This window comes from Bubalus bubalis, chromosome 5 (assembly GCF_019923935.1).
Source record: "Bubalus bubalis isolate 160015118507 breed Murrah chromosome 5, NDDB_SH_1, whole genome shotgun sequence".
Classification (NCBI taxonomy): Eukaryota; Metazoa; Chordata; class Mammalia; order Artiodactyla; family Bovidae; genus Bubalus; species Bubalus bubalis.
Window position 1 is genome coordinate 43431446 of NC_059161.1, and position 21884 is coordinate 43453329.

Below are 21884 nucleotides of genomic sequence, written 5' to 3' on the forward strand. Positions count from 1 at the left end.
ACTATATTGATTCTTCCAATCCATGAACATGGTATATTTCTCCATCTATTAGTGTCCTCTTTGAATTCTTTCACCAGTGTTTTATAGTTTTCTATATATAGGTCTTTAGTTTCTTTAGGTAGATATATTCCTAAGTATTTTATTCTTTCCGTTGCAATGGTGAATGGAATTGTTTCCTTAATTTCTCTTTCTGTTTTCTCATTATTAGTGTATAGGAATGCAAGGGATTTCTGTGTGTTGATTTTATATCCTGCAACTTTACTATAGTCATTGATTAGTTCTGGTAATTTTCTGGTGGAGTCTTTAGGGTTTTCTGTGTAGAGGATCATGTCATCTGCAAACAGTGAGAGCTTTACTTCTTCTTTTCCAATTTGGATTCCTTTTATTTCTTTTTCTGCTCTGATTGCTGTGGCCAAAACTTCCAAAACTATGTTGAATAGTAATGGTGAAAGTGGGCACCCTTGTCTTGTTCCTGACTTCAGAGGAAATGCTTTCAATTTTTCACCATTGAGGATAATGTTTGCTGTGGGTTTGTCATATATAGCTTTTATTATGTTGAGGTATGTTCCTTCTATTCCTGCTTTCTGGAGAGTTTTGATCATCAATGGATGTTGAATTTTGTCAAAGGCTTTCTCTGCATCTATTGAGATAATCATATGGTTTTTATTTTTCAATTTGTTGATGTGGTGTATTACATTGATTGATTTGCAGATATTGAAGAATCCTTGCATCCCTGGGATAAAGCCCACTTGGTCATGGTGTATGATCTTTCTAATGTGTTGTTGGATTCTGATTGCTAGAATTTTGTTAAGGATTTTTGCATCTATGTTCATCAGTGATATTGGCCTGTAGTTTTCTTTTTTTGTGGGATCTTTGTCAGGTTTTGGTATTAGGGTGATGGTGGCCTCATAGAATGAGTTTGGAAGTTTACCTTCCTCTGCGATTTTCTGGAAGAGTTTGAGCAGGATAGGTGTTAGCTCTTCTCTAAATTTTTGGTGGAATTCAGCTGTGAAGCCGTCTGGACCTGGGCTTTTGTTTGCTGGAAGATTTTTGATTACAGTTTCAATTTCCGTGCTTGTGATGAGTCTGTTAAGATTTTCTATTTCTTCCTGGTCCAGTTTTGGGAAGTTGTACTTTTCTAAGAATTTGTCCATTTCTTCCACGTTGTCCATTTTATTGGCATATAATTGTTGATAGTACTCTCTTATGATCCTTTGTATTTCTGTGTTGTCTGTTGTGATCTCTCCATTTTCATTTCTAATTTTATTGATTTGATTTTTCTCCCTTTGTTTCTTGATGAGTCTGGCTAATGGTTTGTCAATTTTATTTATCCTTTCAAAGAACCAGCTTTTGACTTTGTTGATTTTTGCTATGGTCTCTTTTGTTTCTTTTGCATTTATTTCTGCTCTAATTTTTAAGATTTCTTTCCTTCTACTAACCCTGGGGTTCTTCATTTCTTCCTTTTCTAGTTGCTTTAGGTGTAGAGTTAGGTTATTTATTTGACTTTTTTCTTGTTTCTTGAGGTGTGCCTGTATTGCTATGAACTTTCCCCTTAGGACTGCTTTTACAGTGTCCCACAGGTTTTGGGTTGTTGTGTTTTCATTTTCATTCGTTTCTATGAAAATTTTGATTTCTTTTTTGATTTCTTCTATGATTTGTTGGTTATCCAGCAGTGTGTTGTTCAGCCTCCATATGTTGGAATTTTTAATAGTTTTTCTCCTATAATTGAGATCTAATCTTACTGCATTGTGGTCAGAAAAGATGCTTGGAATGATTTCAATTTTTTTGAATTTACCAAGGCTAGCTTTATGGCCCAGGATGTGATCTATCCTGGAGAAGGTTCCATGTGCGCTTGAGAAGAAGGTGAAATTCATTGTTTTGGGATGAAATGTCCTATAGATATCAATTAGGTCTAACTGGTCTATTGTATCGTTTAAAGTTTGTGTTTCCTTGTTAATTTTCTGTTTAGTTGATCTATCCATAGGTGTGAGTGGGGTATTAAAGTCTCCCACTATTATTGTGTTATTGTTAATTTCTCCTTTCATACTTGTTAGCGTTTGTCTTACATATTGTGGTGCTCCCGTGTTGGGTGCATATATATTTATAATTATTATATCTTCTTCTTGGATTGATCCTTTGATCATTATGTAGTGACCTTCTTTGTCTCTTTTCACAGCCTTTGTTTTAAAGTCTATTTTATCTGATACGAGTATTGCTACTCCTGCTTTCTTTTGGTCCCTATTTGCATGGAAAATCTTTTTCCAGCCCTTCACTTTCAGTCTGTATGTGTCCCCTGTTTTGAGGTGGGTCTCTTGTAGACAACATATGTAGGGGTCTTGTTTTTGTATCCATTCAGCCAGTCTTTGTCTTTTGGTTGGGGCATTCAACCCATTTATGTGTAAGGTAATTACTGATAAGTATGATCCCGTTGCCATTTACTTTATTGTTTTGGGTTCAAATTTATATACCGTTTTTGTATTTCCTGTCTAGAGAATATCCTTTAGTATTTGTTGGAGAGCTGGTTTGGTGGTGCAGAATTCTCTCAGCTTTTGCTTGTCTGAAAAGCTTTTGATTTCTCCTTCATACTTGAATGAGATCCTTGCTGGGTACAATAATCTGGGCTGTAGGTTATTTTCTTTCATCATTTTAAGTATGTCTTGCCATTCCCTCCTGGCTTGAAGAGTTTCTATTGAAAGATCAGCTGTTATCCTTATGGGAATTCCCTTGTGTGTTATTTGTTGTTTTTCCCTTGTTGCTTTTAATATTTGTTCTTTGTGTTTGATCTTTGTTAATTTGATTAATATGTGTGTTGGGGTGTTTCGCCTTGGGTTTATCCTGTTTGGGACTCTCTGGGTTTCTTGGACTTGAGTGATTTTTTCCTTCCCCATTTTAGGGAAGTTTTCAACTATTATCTCCTCAAGTATTTTCTCATGGTCTTTCTTTTTGTCTTCTTCTTCTGGGACCCCTATGATTCGAATGTTGTAGCATTTAATATTGTCCTGGAGGTCTCTGAGGATTATTGAAGATCACTGTGTCTGATACTGTTTTAGGATTGAATTTACTTAAATTAATCTAAAACATGTTTTTGTTTTCATTGATCTTATATTCTAGAAGAATATGACATGGTGATATATTAATATATATTCCTGAGTATAGTTAGAGTGTGGCTAAGTATTTGTTTCCCCTTGCTGTAAGTTGAAATATATTCTTCCATTTATGTGTTTGAAATGAGTTCACCTTTAACAAGTGTGCACAATTCAAATTGATTTGCCATAAGTATGTATCTACTATGCATTGCTTATATTTGTATTTAGATAATACTCTTCTTCTTATGTATTTATTCTGTCAAAAGATGATCTACGAAACATAATGAAAAATTATTTTCTGGTAAAATAATAGATTCAGATGCTACAATATAAATTATCTTATCAAATGTCACAAATTATTGGGGAGGAAAAACTGAGGATCAGAAAAGGTAATTCATCCAAAGTCATAAGAATAGTTTGATTGGCAGGAATTTTAGTGTACATGATGTGCATTTCATCTTTCATTGTGGAAAAGAATTCATTTTTCCTAAGGGTATTATATAGAATCAGGATTCTTAGAGCTCAATGAGACCTAATATCTATGTCTACATTTGTAGATTAACTGTTAATTATACAGATGAAGTAGCAGAGAGTTAGGGAGGTTAAATAATAAGCTCAAGGAAACTTCTCCAGGATTTGGCTTCCTACTCTTCCTCTCTGCCTCCAAGACAAAATTCATTTTATATTGCTTTTTAAAATAACATTTTTAGCAAGATATGCAGTATAAGCAATTTTTAAATGTTAGCTTTCAGAAACACTGAAAAATAATTACTTAAATGCTGAAATAAATTTGCTCATAAGTGTTTGATAAGCTGTCACTTTGCATAGAACTTTTAATAAAAGTACTAATTAACTAAATTTCATTTTAGAAGCATCAAATTGAGAGGGCATTATTGAGATAAAATTATTAAATTTAGCTTTGGGGATTGGGCTTTATCAATCAAAAACATGATTAGAAGACTGTGTTTAGTTTGCATAAAAAACCTTTCAATTAATGATTTAAATTGTTTTCATTTTTAATATAAATACAATATGCTTAAAAGGGACTAAGTCGTTCTAGTATTTGAATTTAAGAACAACATAGTGTCTAGTGTTTAACTACATGATTGTCCTACCTGGCACGTTTTACATTTCATTCTGTGCAATGGAAATACTAATTAATTTAAAAAAAAAAGCTCTCCAAGTTACTTTATTAAGTTTGCTATAACAACCAGTGTGTACTGTGGCTTTTTTGAAAGAAAAATATTACTTAGTATATTAATAACAGATGAAGCCTGTGGCAATTTTATTTAAAAAGAACGGAAGGGAGGGATAACTGATTTGTTTGTGACATTTTATTATTTATCTAAATAAAGTGTTCATTTTACTGTTGAAATGCACTAATATTGACCTTGCTTTTTCGGGTTATGTATTTTAAAGGAAATTTAGTTTGCATAAAAAGTCTTTAAATTAATGATTTAAATTGAGTTTTATTAGTATAAATACAATATGCTTAAAAGGGACTAAGTCATTCTAGAATATGAATTTAAGAATATAGAGGATATATATTCCTTGGGTTGCTTATCTTATTAATTTTTGAGCCTTGTTTTTGTATTTTGAATATAAGTCTTTTATCAATTATGTTTTACAAGTATTTACTCCCTTTTATGTTCATGTTTTTATTTTCCTGTGAGGAGCAAAGGTTTTAATTGTTATGAAATCCAGTATATAAAAAAACTTCAATGGATTATATTTTGGATTTGTATCTAAGAAATTTTTGCTTAACTTAAGGTCATGGACTTTCTTCAAAAAGCTTTGTAGAGTTTGTGGTGTTGGTGTTGTTGCTTTTGTTTTAGTCTATGATCCATGGATTTTTAGTTAATTTTCCATATGGTGCTTACATATGATTAATTAATTTTATATATTAAGTTAATTTTACATATGATATAATTTTACACATATATCAATATCCATGTTTTGAATATGGATTTCTAATATCCCTTGCACCATTCGTTGAAGAGACTGGCCTTTCTCCACTAAATTGTCTTTGTACCTTATTGAAATGCCTTTGTACTGTTGTTGAAAATCAATTGCCCCATGTAAGTGTGATTTTATTTTTAGACTCTTTTCTGTTCCATTAATCTGTTTCTACGCTTTTGCTGATGCATGTTTGTCTTGTTTACTGTAGCTTTTGTAATAAGTCTTGAAATCAGGTAGAGTGAGGCCTCAAAAGTTGTTGCTGTTTTTCAGAATTGTTCTGGCTACTTCAAATTCTTTATCTTTCTATATATATTTAGAATCAAGTAGTCTGTTTTGTTAAAGAAAACAAAATATCTTGGAATCTTGATTGAGAATGAATTGAGTCTATTGGCAGGATACAGTGTGTTAACCGTATTGAAGTCCCCAATCCAGGAACATGTTATAACTCTCCATTTTTTAGGTCTTTCTTGATTTCTTTCATGATTTTGTAGTTTTAAGCACAGTATTTTGCACATATTTTGTTAGATCTATACCTAAGTGTTTTACCATTGTAATGACAGTTGTTCAAAAAGAAAGCATCAGTTTTCTGCTGTTGAATGATAGAATATAGATATATAATTTGTAGATCGACCTTCTTATGTCTTGAAACATTGCTAAATTTATTTTTTACTTGTGGCTTTTTGACCTGCCCACCTCTAGGTTTACTTATTCTGACATTAGCTATGACAAGTCTACTAATGAGCCCTTTGAAGATTTCCTTCACATGTGTTTTAAAATTTAATTCTTTTGGTGTCATTTTTTCTGTGAGATACTCTGTCCATTCACTTGTGGTTTTCATCTTTTCCAGTAGGGTCTTTAACATATTAATCATAGTTATTTTAAATTCTCTGTCTAGTAATTAGACAAGTCATATCTGAATCTGGTTTTGTTGATGGCCTTATCTTATCAGTGGGTTATTTTCTTGCTCTTTTGTGTATCATAATTTTTTTGTTGTTGAAAGCTGGATACTATGTGTAGATTAGTAGAGAGTGAGATAAATGATATTTATGTATGGAAATGGTCAGACCTTTTTTAGGTTTTTAATGTTGGGACTTAAGTCATTTTTGTCAGGAGTTTAACTGTTTGGTTAAACTCCAGGCATCATCAGCTTCAAATTAATCTAGCACTATTTTGTCTTTGGTGGAATATTGATTGCTAGAGGATTTTTCTCAGGTGTTCATGTTCCACCCTCTACTTCAGGCTTTTGCAGTATGCCTGTACCTCAAAGAGAATCTTTCTATTCATTTTAACTCTCCTCCAGTAATATACTGTTGTTGTTTGTCACTTGGCTTTGTTAATTTTGTGCCAGGGGCGGGGAGAGGGAGAGAAGAAACTTTTTCCATTGTTCTAATTTAGTTTCAGGCTAGTTTTAGGCTTGCCCTGTGTCCATGATTTTCAGCAGTAGGGCTTCCTAAGTCATACTGTCAACTTCTCTCCTTAGGATTTTTTTTCTTGTTTGCTTCCCCTTGCTGCAGTGGGTCTTCACCAATGCTTCAGATGTGACAGGATTTGCCATACTTCCCTGAAGCTTAAGTCTTTTGTTTTTGGGGGGAAATAGGAGAAAAAAGATGTGAACAAGATATTGTGCCTTTTCCCCGTTAACAGTAATGCCCCTTTCTTAGGCCCATGACTCGGTGTGGAAGTTTTCTACCATCTTCTGTCCTATCCCTAGTATTTCTTGTGACCCTCTGATAAGGTCCTTGGAAAAGAGTTTGCAAGTGGTTGCAAACTCCCTGAGCATCTATAGCTTCAGAGTTCTGTAGTCTCAGGCTGCTTCACATTTGGCATTTAACTAAGCTATTTGTTTAAAAGTTTTTGTTCAGTGTTCCTACTGAATTCTGTGGTAGCCCTCTTTTTCTTCAGTGCTCTGCTGCATATAAACCAGTGCTCATTAGCCTTATCTCCTTGGGTATGGCTGTTTTCCTTATATTTCAGACCAATTGATTTCCCTGCAACCTCAGCTCCGATGCTGTTTTGTTTTTTAAGTTGTGATTTTGTATTTGGGTTTTTCTTACAGTTAGAGTAAAAACCACATGCCTTCTCAGTTAAGAAACGTTTGTTGAATGAATAAATAAACCAAAAAAGAAGTTATTCGCTGTAACCATAGAAGCTAGTAATAGAATTACAGTTCTGTATAATACTTGTCACTGGCCTAAGTGGGAATTATTGTGTGACGTTAATGACTGAATCCCACAGTCTGCTTGGAAGATTAAGCTGGGAGAAAGGGAGAATCAAAGTTAGAGAGTCTTTGGAGATGAACTTGTACTTCTTCATGCAGAGCTCTAGGATATGACTGCAGTGTGTCCATGGAATATAGATACACATCTGAAGGAAAAATTGTTGGATTGTCAAATTCCCATTAAAAATAATTGTTTACTCCTTGGCATAGAATGAAAGGAAAAAATTATATTGAGGCCTCAGTTATTAATGTGATTTTTATGAGGTCATTGAAAATTTGCACTAGAGATATCAGAAGGATGGTATAAATAGATGCTTTCAGTTCAGTTCAGTCGCTCAGTCGTGTCTGACTCTACGACCCCATGGACTGCAGCATGCCAGGCCTCCCTGTCCATCACCAACTCCTGGAGTTTACTCAAACTCATGTCCATTGAGTCGGTGATGCCATCTAACCATCTCATCATCTGTCATCCCCTTCTCCTCTCGCCTTCCATCTTTCCCAGCATCAGTCTTTTCAAATGAGTCAGCTCTTCGCATCAGGTGGCCAAATTATTGGAGCCTTCATGGGTCATATAGAGTAGGAGACAACTCAGCACACAGATACACAGATTATCATTGTCTTTGTTACTGCTGTTTAGCCGCTAAGTCCTGTCCAACTCTTTTGTGACTGCAGGGACTGTAACCCCACTAGGCTTCTCTGTCTATCAGATTTACCAGGCAAGAATACGGAGTGGGTTGCTGTTTCCTTCTCCGGCGGATCTGCCCGACCCAGGGATCGAACTTGCATCTCCTGCTTGGCAGTCAAGTTCTTTAGGACAGAGCTACCAGGGAAACCCTATCAATGTATTTACCAGACAGCAAATTATTACACATTGTTTAAACCTTTATTTCAAATTTAGTGTTTTCTAGGTAGCTTGTAGTTCTTTCCACATTGTTTCTAGAGTACTTTGTACATTCTACATTTATCACATTGCATTTTAATTATTTGTTTCATTTCTCTGCTCTGTTTTTAGACTGGAATCCTTAAAAGCCAAAACAGAATCTTGTTTAATCTAGGACAGGTTCTGGCACTTAGGAGGTGGAGTTTATAATGTGCTTTCAAGAACACAAAGTAATTTGTCTTCCAGTTGATGCTATGAAATAAGAGAAGGAAGGGATGAACTGGAAATATGTATTTTCTCCTCAAAAGTTTGGTTTCAGAGAAGTTTACAGATTAAAATGAGAGTAATAAACACATAGTACTTACACATATTCATGAGGGTGAAAACAATGAAAAGATAATTCTTTGTAATCTTTTTTGTCTTATTGGGAATAGAGACTGACTGCATTTGTATTATTATTTTCTATAGGTGGAAATGGATATTGTTGAAAAACTGGTAAAAATGATACCTTGTGAGCATGAAGATCTGCTAAATATCACCCTCCGACTTCTACTAAACCTGTCCTTTGACACAGGACTGAGGAATAAGATGGTACAAGTTGGACTGCTTCCCAAACTCACTGCACTCTTAGGTATGCTTTTTAAAAATTGATAGTGTTGCTTGGAATTTCCAACATCACTGGAAAATCTAAGTCTGTCTTTAAAAATCTGCTAAAAAGATTGTTATGTATATGTTCTTTGATTAGGTACTTTATTATTAAGAAGAATGAATGAAAAATGACCTGTGCTAGGATTTCCATGGTGGTATAGAATGAAATGAAATAGAAACTTTTAGCTGCTTGACTCTATTTACTCCTGTGAAAGTGAAGCCAAAGTGAAAATATACTACCATGGTAGCAAGAAGGAAAAATTACCCTCTCCTCAGCATTTTTTTAAAGTAGATAGATACTCTGAGTTCTTATATTTTGCCATACCTTTAAAATACTCATTACCAATACACAAGCCTTTATGGAGCCTTTTTTTCATTAAGTACAAAAGGTCATTTTTATATAGTGTTAGTTAGAAAATATTATATTAGAGGATTCCATTTATACATCATTTTCTTTTAGCTTTTAGCAAGATACCTATATAGCAAAGGTGGATTCAAGAGTTAATGCTTTTGTGCTCAGACATAATGCTTCTCATACATAATGCCCTTAGTACATAATGCTTCTTAGGAGAGTATTTAAAAAACCCTTTTTGGTCTATTAAGTGTCTGTCTTTATAGGCACCTGTTCCTCCCCAGCATATGCTTTATACCTTGTCCGTACTGATCCCCTTACCATCCTCTCAAAAGTTCTTTTATGTCTAAGTGCCTGTCCACCTGCCTTTTTCCTCCACCTGGAATGCCACTGCCTTTCTTAACTAGAAAGCAAATTTTTACTCAGCTTTTATAACTGTTTGTTTAGCACTGCAGTTTCATTTGTTTGTAGCTTTCTCTATATATTCAAATATTTTATGTAGTGAAATGGTTGGAATGATTTAAAATTAAGTTTACTCTTAGTTGTCTAAAATTTGTGAATCTACTTTCTCATTGAATTCATCATTACTGTTTTATAACACTGGAAGTAAAATTTATTGAATGTTTACTTTGCCAGCTATTTTGCTTTGTGCTTTATACATTATCTTGTGGAATCCTCATCTGAGATCTTTACCTGTGATTACAGTGGGTAAAAGACAAAGCCCAAATTCAAAGTCAGGTATATCTGCTGCCAAAGTTGGATTTATTATCTACTATAATAAGCTACTGTGTATAATTATATTAAGTCAACTATGATTAAGTAGGTAGGGAGCACTATAATTTAAAATTTCAGTTCTCCAAGTCCCTTTGAAAAAAAAGTTTTAAGGAAATTTATTTTCTAACTTTCTTTTTTTCAGAAAAGGAAAACTTTTAGACTGTTAGTCAAAGAACATTTGATCCATTGGCCATTCCACAAATATTGCATAGAGCTTTGATTATGCATTTTAGAAGAAACTCTGTTGAGGAGCACTTTCAAAAACTGCTTATGGGGAACCAAAGCAATACAACCATTTAGTGAGGAAACGGGAAAACTTTAAAAGTATAATGGGTGGGACTCGAATTTAATTTATATGATCCTTTTTTATCATAAATTCAGCAGAATTATGTATCAAATATCAGGTTAGATTCTTAATGTATGAAGATGAGTAAAAGTCCTTGTCCTGAGATAATTCATAGTCTCTTTTGTTCAGTATCCAATCCACTTACTTCTAGGAAACGAATGATTTAAATGAGATTTTTGGGAAATTACTCATAGGATTCTGATTTCATATTTTATTAACAAGTAGTAAATTTTGGCATATATAAGATATTCAATACAAAAAATATTTCTTTAATCTCTCCTGGAGCTCATTTCTGAAGTCAGACTGTCTTATTAGAATTGTTACTCTTTATACTTTTTAGAATGTTACATTGGGCAAATTACCCAAACTCTGATTTGGTTTCCTCATCTCTAAAATGAGGATAATAATTAGAACCAATTTAAACTTATTTTGAAGATTAAATGAGCTATTGCATGCAAGGTGCTTAGAATGGTACCTGACACATAGTATTTTCTTAATAAATATTAGCTATAATCATTTTATTACCAACATCATCATTGTTATCATTTGATATAAAGTGGACATTGTTTAAGTGTTGCTGACTTACCTTTCTGTAGGCACAAATTTCCTTCTTACAGATATTAAATCACTAATCATTAATAACATACTAATAACATAATATTTAAATCATTAATAACAAACAGGGTAGATTATTTATTTTTACTTCCCTGTGATATTTATGTTTATTCAGTTTAAGTCATTAAAATGTTGCTAATCTACTAGGGCAGAGCATAATGCTAAACATTGTAGAAAATATTTTTCAATCTATAGACATTTTGAAATTTAAAAGAAAGAATGTGTCCATACTGTTACTTCGTTACAAAGTGCCATTTGAGACAGATATTGATAGACTTATCACTTTAACAAGATGATATTTACAAAGGAAGGAAGAATAGAGGATGTAGAAAGAATTTCAGATAAAATGGTCAATATTACCTAAAGGCATAGATGGTGCCAGGTAAATATGAGGAACAATAACTCAAAATATAGTGGGAGATAACTTTGAAAAAATAGGTTCATATACATTTATGTAATAGTATGAAGCTTAAGGCTGTGCTAAGAGTTATACTTAATATAATTGATGATAGTAATCATTACAGGATTTTGAGCTAGTTCGGTCATAATCAGAGTATTTCCCTAGGGAAAATAATCTGGCATCATTCTATTGGATACACAAAAACTAGAGTCTAAAGATGAGAACAATAGCCTGTTGTGGTAGCAGGACAAGTAAAGAAACCCTCAATTAGGGAAAAGGTGTTATGTCAAGTATGAGGCAGAAGAAAAGGGTAAAGAGACATAGCGTATTGTTCATCATTCAGTCACTCAGTTGTGTCCTACTCTTCGAAACCTCCATGGACTGCAGCACACCAGGCTTCCCTGTCCTTCACCATCTCCTGGAGTTTGCTCACTCATGTCCATTGAGTCAGTGATGCCATCCAACCATCTCGTCCTCTGTCATCCCCTTCTCCTCCTGCCTTCAATCTTTCCCAGCATCAGGGTCTTTTCTAATGAATTGGCTCTTCACAACAGGTGGCCAAAGTATTGGGACTTCAGCATCAGTCCTTCTAATGACTATTTAGGGTTGATTTCCTTCAGGATTGACTGATTTGATCTTCTTGCAGTCCAAGGGATTCTCAAGAGTCTTCTCCAGCACTACAGTTCAAAAGCATCAATTCTTTGGCGCTCAATCTTCTTTATGGTTTGACTATCACATCTACACATGACTACTGGGAAAACCATAGCTTTGATTATAAAGACCTTTGTTAGCAAACTGATATCTCAGTTTCTTAATACGCTGTCTAGGTTTGTCATATTTTTTCTTCCAAGGAGCAAGCATCTTATAATTTCATGGCTGCAGTCACCATCTGCAGTGATTTTGGAGCCCGAGAAAAACTCTATCACTGTTTCCATTGTTTCCCCATCTATTTGCCATAAAGTGTTGGAACCTGATGCCGAGATCTTAGTTTTTTGAATGTTGAGTTTTAAACCAGCTTTTTCAATATGTAGAGTACATCTTACGAAATACCAGGCTGAATGAAGCACAAGCTGGAATCAAGACTGCCGAGAGAAATATCAACAACCTCAGATGTGCAGATGACACCACCCTTAAGGTGGAAAACGAAGGTGATGAGGTGAAAGAGGAGAGTGAAAAAGGTGCATTAAAACTCATCATTCAAAAAATAAAGATCTTGGCATCCAGTCCCATCACTTCATGACAAATAAATGGGGAAATAGTGATAGGCTTTGTTTTCTTTAGCTCCAGAATCACAGCAGATGGTGACTGCAGCCACGAACATAAAGACGCTTGCTTCTTGGAAGAAAAGCTATGACAAGTCTAGACAGCAGATTAAAAAACAGAGACATTATTTTGCCAACAAAGGTCCATGTAGTCAAAGCTGTGGTTTTTCCAGTAGTCATGTATGGATGGGAGAGTTGGACCATAAAAAATCCTGAATGCTGAAGAATTGATGCTTTTGAGCTGTGGTGTTGGAGAAGACTCTTGAGGGTCCCTTGGACTGCAAGGAGATCAACCCAGTCAATCCTAAAGGAAGTCAACCCTGAATATTCATTAGAAGGACTGATGCTGAAGCTGAAGTTCCAATACTTTGGCCACCTGATGCAAAGAGCCGACTCATTAGAAAAGACCCTGATGCTAGGAAAGATTGAAGGCAGGAGGAGAAGGGGATGACAGATGACGAGATAATTGCATGGCATCACTGACTAAATGGACATGAGTTTGAGCAGGCTCCAGGAGATGGTGAGGACAGGGAAGCCTGGCATGAGGCAGTCCATGGGCTCTCAAAAAGTCAGACATGACTGAACAGCTGAACAATAACAACTCTGCTTAGAAGTTAAATAAGCAGGGTGACACTATACAGTCTTGACTTACTCATTTCCTCATTTTGAACCCGTTCGTTGTTCCATGTCCACTTCTGACTGATACTCCTTGACCTGCATGCAGGTTTCTCAGGCGGCAGGTAAGATGGTCTGGTATTCCTATCTCTTGAAGAATTTTCCACAGTTTGTTATGATCCACATAGTCGAAGGCATTCGTGTACTCAGTGAAATAGATGTTTTTCTGTAACTCTCGTGCTTTTTCTGTGATCCAACGAATATTGGCAATTTGATCTCTGCTTCCTCTGCCTTTTCTAAATCCAACTTGTACATCTGGAAATCCTTTGTTCACATACTGTTGAAGCCTGGCTTGAAGGATTTTGAGCTTTACCTTGCCAGTATGTGAAATGAGTGCAGTTGTGTGGTAGTTAGAACATGCTTTGGTATTACCCTTCTTTGGGATTGGAATGAAAGCTGACCTTTTCCAGGTCCTATGTCCATTCATGTGGACATACCTGTGTCCACAGCTCAGTTTTCCAAATTTGCTGGCATATTGAGTGCAGCACTTAAACAGCATCATATTTTAGGATTTGTAATAGCTTAGATATATCATAGGTAAATTTAATGTGACATGGCTGCTATTTGGATATGGATAATGATAAACTATTCATAAACACTCAATGACTGTTAGAATGTTACTGCTAGGAACAGAAATAGAGAAGTATAAAAGAAGTAATTTGAGGGCATCAGTGATAGATTTAATTTCAGACATGTTAAAGATATCTTCAACAAAGATGTTTGATGAACAGATAGAAAAAGGTCTAGCATTCAGGAGAGTTACTAGATTAGAAAAGAAAAACTTGTCCATTAGATGAATAAAACTGGAAAAAGGATACCACCAAATGAGATATAACAGTCAAAGAAATACGATTATTTTCAACAAATACATAAAAAACATGTGAAGTTTAGGCTGTTACTGAGAAGCAGTGAAGTCCTTGGAATTGTCATAAAGTAGAGAAATGAAGAAAATGAATAGGAAGAGCAACTGAAAACTTTTTACTTCCTTTCACTCATTCTTTCAAAGTGTTGCTTCATTATTTTCTTTGAAATATTGTTAATTCCTAGGGCATCAGATTTTGCTACACTAGGGAGAGTGAAGAGCTAGTATTATTTTAACCTTACATTATATAACTAGAAATTGATGATCTTAAAAGTTTTCCCCTCTATTTTTGGCTAATCTGTAAAAACTGATTGAAAGCAAAGTAATTCTGTTGAGATGTTTACAGTTACCTTGCCTTAGTAACTTCTTGGCTTATCTTTCTGGGTAAGTAGAAGATGACGGCTAAAAAGCATCCCTCATAAAAATATACACAAAATTTTTCTTGTAGAATAAGTTGAAAAATAATATGAAAAGTTACTGTGATGTTTTGCCATGTGAAGAACCAATATTTATTTGTAAACTCATGAAAACTTTTCATTTATCTGAGAACTACTAAATAGGCTCTAAAATCATTCCTATTTAGTCATACTGTCTTTTTTTCCCTTTTTTTCTCTTTCATTGCTCACAAGCCATTAAATTTGATTATAAGCAGTTTCTTTTCTTTTTCTCAAATGTTCATGTTTTTTGCTTGATAACTTTCTTTAGTTCCTCCTTTGCATTCCACTTACAAGCCTTAGAAGCAATGGCAATCATGTGTAGTAAAGAAAGAGAATATCTTCTGATGTTCCAGGATCAAGTAAAAGGAGAAAATGTACTTTTTATATTAAAGAGAAATTAAAATATACTAGAGAACAGTGCCTTCCAACTTATAGTCTATAAAATGCTTCAAAATATCTACACGTGTTCAGAATACCCAACAACTGTTTCACATGCTTTTTATTTAATTATTTAATGGCACTGTTATTTTCAGTTCTTTTTCATTTAAATTGTAGGCTAAATAAGCTTATGTAGTTGAGCCTATGGGGGAAAAATGTTCCAAATTCTAAGTAACTGATTTCAATATGAATTTTTTTAATAGAACCATTTTGTAAATTTTAGAATTGTTTCTATTTTATAAAGTCCCCAAAATAGCCCTTTTATCCATCATGTCCCAGAAAAACAACCCATTTATTAATGTATTAGTCAGGAGGACAAGATTATGATTATTAATAAACAACTCTAAGCTCTCCGTAGCTTGAAATAGAAAAAAGTTATTTTTTGCCCATGTTTATATCCAGTATAAGAAAGTTGAAAGTGGTGGTCCGTGTTAGTTAGCATCAGTCAAGGACCCAAATTGACAGAGCCTCCAGGTCACCATGGCACCAGAGAAGGGAGAACAGAGAAAATGGAAAATTGCAAACTTAAAGGCTTCCATTTTGAGGTAAAAATGTCATTTTTGTTCACATTTCCATTGATAAAGCAAATCACAAAGCCATGTAGAACTTTAAGGGGATGGGCAAATGCTTGAAAGGATTATAACTGAAACACTGGTGAACAAGTAGCCTAATGATCCTGAAAGACACTTTTAAATTTTCCTGAATTTTAGCTGGGTTTCCAGGATTACCAGAATCTCTTGAAAGTACATCCTGTGACATTATTGCAAATATTACCATATGTAGCATACCTAGCAACTACAGTAGCACAAAGCACATAGAATAAAAGCTAGAATTCTGGAGCCAGACTATGACTTTGAGTGTTAGTTTCATCAGTTACTAGCTATGTGATATTGTACAAATCACTTAACCCATATGTCAGTTTTCTCATCTCCAGTATGTAGATAATAATGGTACATATTAATAGGGAAGGTTAAATGATACAGTATGGTGAATATTAGCAATATTATATGTGAAAATACTGTAAAAGTACATAGAATACAAATAATTGATATCCGTAAGTGGGTCTTTATTGATGTTTATTTTTCAGGCTTGTACCATTAAGAGAATGTAATCCTTTTGTATTGAAAAATTGATTACATCATTCTTTTCATAAATATTTCCTTAAATTTACTTTAATACATAAATGTTATTTAAACTTTTATTGAGAAGCAGTATAATGTGGTTAAAACCATGGGCTTTGGAGCCAGAGTGCCTGGGCCAAGTGCTGTATAAGTATTCCCTATTGTTTTTGTTATCATTGACTAGAATTTGTAATCCTGAAGATAATTTATTATACAGGGCTGTAAATATTAACAGCTCAAGTATTCCCCCTTGCTAAATGACCCCAGAATGCCATGTATTCTTAATTTTTTATACAGTCTTTCTGTTTTCCTCTCTTGTCCTTGGCTGTCAGTTCTCATTTCTTCTGTACCAACAGCAATTCCATGGCAGCAATTTTCCTTTCCTCTAATGATATATTTCTAATCTCCTTTGGTCTTGGAAACCAACAACTAAACTTACTTGAAATTTATATTTTGTTAAAACTGAATTCCAAATGAGTGCCCAAATGGTTCTCTTCCTAGTAACATTTATTGCATGGACTTTATAACATTTCTTTTGACTGTGAAGAACCTGTTTTGCTTGATTGCGCTCTTTGCTGTGTTCAAAGAAATTATATGTAGTGTAGACAAAATGATTTCTTGATAAGTGATTAATAACATGGTCATTTTTACATTTGTTAATGTATATGTTATATGTGTGAAAAATTAAATCATTAACTTCTAATACAATAAAATAAACTTCTCAATTGAGTTTTCAAGATTTTTGGCCACTACTACTATGTATAAATAGAAGTTGGCATTATAGAGAGCACAGATTTTAAAAGCATGAGAAATAATTCATCTAGAGCAGTGCCTTTCAAATATCTTTTCTCCCAGAATATAGTATCATATTTTACATTGCAACCCAGTACCCACGTGCATGCATGTATATGTTTGTATGTATATATGTGTGTATGTTAATATACATTATGTTTTGCAATAAATATTACACATTTTGTTTAATATGTAATTTTAAAATATTAATGAAGCAGTATTTACCATTTCTATGTGCAATGTGGTATATTTTATATTTTTTATTCTTTTTAAATTTTACTTATGACTTAATCATTGATTTTATTTCCTCTGATTGATTCGATGTTCAGTTAGACAACTGAACTAGGGAAAGTGGTCAGACTTCTTTTCCTTCAAATCTTCAGAAATATCAGTCTCTTTTAGATTTTTAATGTGTTAATTAAAAGTCAACACGTTAGTAAATAATCTACATTGTTCTAGGTTACTCCTTGGCTGGCACTTGGAATGATTCCATGGAATTGGAATTTTTTTGGAAAGAGGAAAAAACCTGTAAATCAAGTATTTGAAGAACTTGAGTTACATTTTCTTCACTGTAGTTATCAAGAAGGAATTAAAGAGCATTTAGTATATAATATAATATGACTGGTCAGTTTGCTTTCTTCATTAGAAATAAATTCTTTATTCGGTATATGTTCAAGTTGACAAATGACTGAATTTAACATTATATATAGAAATTACTTAATTTTTTAAAGAGGTAAAATGCAAAAGCACTTTTGTAAAGCTATACATCTGGTAGAAGTTTTCAGAAGTGATTTTTAAAGGATGCTGTTTCAACTGGAAATGCTATAAGATTTTAAGTAGGTTTATTATTATTTGGGGACCCCATAGCTGAAAAATCTTCATATACTTAATAATAGATTAATTTAACTAGAGAATAATGAATCATGAAACTTTCAGGCTCTAATAAAGCTGCACTATATGAACATTTAATCCCTTTCCTTTGGATCCTGAAACATTTAACTAGTACATTGCGACCCCTGCTGTTGTGAGAATTGCCAAATAACTGGGAAAAAATATCTACTTGTGGAAGGTTTTGTGATTTGAATAACTATTACAGGTTAAGGAGAAATTGTGCTATAGGTCAGCTCTTTTACCATGTGAGGCTCTTAATAAAACCAAAAATTTTATTAGTACTGTTTTATCACATGAGTATTTTATTTAGAAATTTTGAATTTAGCTTTTTCCTTGACATCAGGGACATAAAAAGGGATTGATAAGGAATTTTAGAAATTATCATTTAAATTGTTATTTGTTGATTTATCCTGAAATCAATTTGCTTGGATAGTTTTGATCTTTTCCTAGGCATAAAGAAAGGAGGCATTATCTCGCAAAATATTTCAGAACTTTTATTTGGGTCCTTGGAAAACCTAGTATCCAAAGATTGTAAAAATTTATATCTAAGTTCCTTTGTTTTATTTTCCTAAATACCACCAAAATTATTCACTTATTTGACTTTTTGATATCTTAAGATTTCATAAAGATCTTAAATTTATCTCCGCTTTAGTTCAGTATCAATTTATAATCTTTTCAGCTCTATTAATCCCTGTACTTGACATAGTTTCTTATGCTTAGTAACTTTATATTACCATCTGGGAGACCTATCATAGCCAATGGTTTCATCAATTGTAATTATATGCAAATTGAATTAGACCTACAAAGTTTAGCTTTACTTATACAATTGTTAGACAGTTTGTTCAAGTTTCTTATGATATTGAGTTAACTTTTATAAAGTGTTTAAAGATTTTTGGCTCATCTAGGAATCATATCATTAAAAGAAAAATTCCTTTGTCATAAGTCCTTAAACCATTTGACATTGATATGTCTCAAGAGTACTTCCTTATGTCATAATATCCTGGGTTGGGAAATGGCAAGGAAATTCCTTGTCATAGTGTATTCTTCAGTTCCCTAGAGAATGCACTGATAGTGTTTCAGAAGTAACTTGAAAAGCTAAATTTTAATAGCTTTTTGTCAGATGCACCAGGCAAATAATGTTTTTGTACCTCCTGAGAGATGCCATAGTTTTGCTGCTTCATACACTGAGTACTGTTTAATGTGCTTGGGGATGATGTTAGCATAGAAGCAAGCATAAAAATACAACTGAAATGTATTCTTTAGAAGAGCCTAGTTCGTCGTGACATTGCTTTGTGCATAAAGCTTAAATATCACAGAAGCAGTGTATTACAGAGTGCATGCTTAATGATTTCATTAAAAAACTGCCACAGTTCACTGATGAACTCTTTGGGACAGTTTTGAGTTTATTTACACCGTTTTCCCCTTTTTGTGAATGACATTGATGTGTATTTTAAATTGAGTAGTGTTCTTCATTTTCGTGTCAGCCTTTCAGTTTTTAACTTGATTTTCAAAGGCAATTAAACTCAATGGAATAAACCTTACAAAATGTACAGGTCTTATGTTATAAACATGAATTTTTGCATGTGTTTAAATAAAAATAGAATAAGCACAACCAGCCTAATGATTAGGCGGATTAGGTAGCTACCTGTAAATTATAGGCAGTCACCACTTTCCACACTTTCTCTGCTATTTTGTAAGTTCCCTGTTATTAGGAGATTGCTGGAATTCAATGGTTAGAGCATCAAATTTCAAACTTTTGGTCTCAGGACATTTTTATACTCTTAAAAATAATTAAGGACCCCCACTATTTTGGTTTATGTGGAGTTATGTTTATGGATATTTATTATATTCAAAAATAAAACAGAAAATGTCACATATTTCTTTTAAAATAACCTGCTATATGTTAACATAAATATTTTTTAGAAAAATAACCCTTTTCCAGAAATTACTGAGAGGGGTGGACATAGTTTTACTTTTGCAAATCTCTTTACAGTCAGAAAATATCTGGCTCTCATATCTCCCTCAACAATATATTGTGAATCATGTCATGTACGTCATATATATTATGTCATGTAGCCTTTTATGAAATAATGAGAGTAAAAAAGTGAAAATAATATATTAAATAGTATTATAAAATGGTGTGACATTGTGGATCCCCTTTAGTTAGTAAAGTTGCTCAGTCCTGTCCGACTCTTTGCTACCCCATGGACTGTAGCCTACCAGGCTTCTCTATCCATGGGATTCTCCAGGCAAGAATACTGGAGTGGGTTACATTTCCTTCTCCAGGGGATCTTCCTGACTCATGGATCGAATCTGGGTCTCCCGCATTGGAGGCAGACACTTCAACCTCTGAGCCACCAGGGAAGCCCATGGATCCCCTTTGGGGATCCTCAAAACATAGTTTGAAAACCAGTGAATTAGAGCATTCTTTTAAAGCTTTTAATTCCTATTAAATGCAAGCACTCCTCATAGTAACAGTATGTCAGGAGTTTCAAATTAGCAGGTTAAATCTAGCTGGAAGACATGTTTGGTTTTGCCAAGATACATTTTCTTAATCTTATATTTGGATTTCTAGGCAAGACCCAAGCACTCCTCTTCCCATAGGATACTCCTGATTTTCTCTTACACTTCAGTTCAGTTCAGTCGCTCAGTCATGTCCGACTCTTTGGGACCCCATGAATTGCAGCACACCAGGCCTCCCTGTCCATCACCAACTCCCCGAGTTCACTCAAACTCATGTCCATTGAGTCGGTGATGCCATCCAGCCATTTCATCCTTTGTCGTCCCCTTCTCCTCCTGCCCCCAAGCCCTCCCAGCATCAGAGTCTTTTCCAATGAGTCAACTCTTCGCATGAGGTGGCCAAAGGATTGGAGTTTCAGCTTTAGCATCAGTCCTTCCAAAGAACACCCAGGGCTGATCTCCTTTAGAATGGACTGGTTGGATGTCCTTCCAGTCCAAGGGACTCTCAAGAGTCTTCTCCAACACCACAGTTCAAAAGCATCAATTCTTTGGCACTCAGCTTTCTTCACAGCCCAACTTTCACATCCATACATGACCACTGGAAAAACCATAGCCTTGACTAGGTGGACCTTTGTTGGCAAAGTAATGTCTCTGCTTTTGAATATGCTATCTAGGTTGGTCATAACTTTCCTTCCAAAGAGTAAGCATCTTTTAATTTCATGGTTGCAGTCCCCATCTGCAGTGATTTTGGAGCCCCCCAAAATAAAGTCTGCCACTGTTTCCACTGTTTCCCCATCTATTTTCCATGAAGTGATGGGACTGGATGCCATGATCTTCGTTTTCTGAATGTTGAGCTTTAAGCCAACTTTTTCACTGTCCTCTTTCACTTTCATCAAGAGGCTTTTTAGTTCCTCTTCACTTTCTGCCATAAGGGTGGTGTCATCTGCATATCTGAGGTTATTGATATTTCTCCTGGCAATCTTGATTCCAGCTTGTGCTTCTTCTAGCCTTGCCCTTTGAATATCTAAGTGTTCATCCACTCACATCTTGGTAAGAAATTTTTACCAATTTCTTTGGTGCTTTGTAAAGGTTTGGAGATATGTGTCACAGTATAAGAAGATGAAAACAGAAGACCCTGAGCTCTGAGGGACAGCCGCATAAAGATAATCTAGATAATCTAGCATCTAGATAATCAATACTAGACCTTTAATGCTGCCCAGCAGTTATACTGTTTCCTTTGTCTAGTCATTCTCCCATTCTTTTAGGTGAGAATTTCATTCCTCTACCTTCTTCTAAATCCAGCACCTTATCCTCAACTCATTACATTCCTTTGCTTCCTATTTGACTGAGAAAGTAGAAGCGTAGAAGAGAATTTCTATGAGTTTCTGTTGCCACACTTACCCTCCTGCCTGCATCTGTGTCTATACTTTGCTTCTCTCCCATTATTATGAATTTGCCCCTACTCTTACCATAAGCCATACTCCCTCCCTATTCTGTTCTCTCTCCTACTCAAGATTCTTGCTCCAGAAGTTCTCCTCTGTCCCACATTATTAACTTTCCCTCTCTATTACATCATTCCCATCAAATACAATTATGCTATCATTTCATCCATCTTAATAATGATTCTTCTTGACTCTTCACTCTTTTACCTTTTAGCTGTCATCCCAT

At 34.4% G+C, this 21884-nt stretch overlaps 1 protein-coding gene across 4 annotated transcripts in view; it reads left to right on the forward strand.

The window, feature by feature from the left end:
- The window catches only part of KIFAP3 (kinesin associated protein 3), a 147816-nt gene that overhangs the window by 50341 nt on the left and 75591 nt on the right, over positions 1-21884 (forward strand). For all 4 annotated transcript variants that reach the window (XM_025285964.2, XM_025285962.2, XM_006073110.3 and 1 more), the window contains one exon: positions 8612-8774. In XM_025285964.2, the coding sequence (XP_025141749.2) occupies positions 8612-8774 (163 nt within the window). The remainder of the gene's footprint in view (positions 1-8611; positions 8775-21884) is intronic.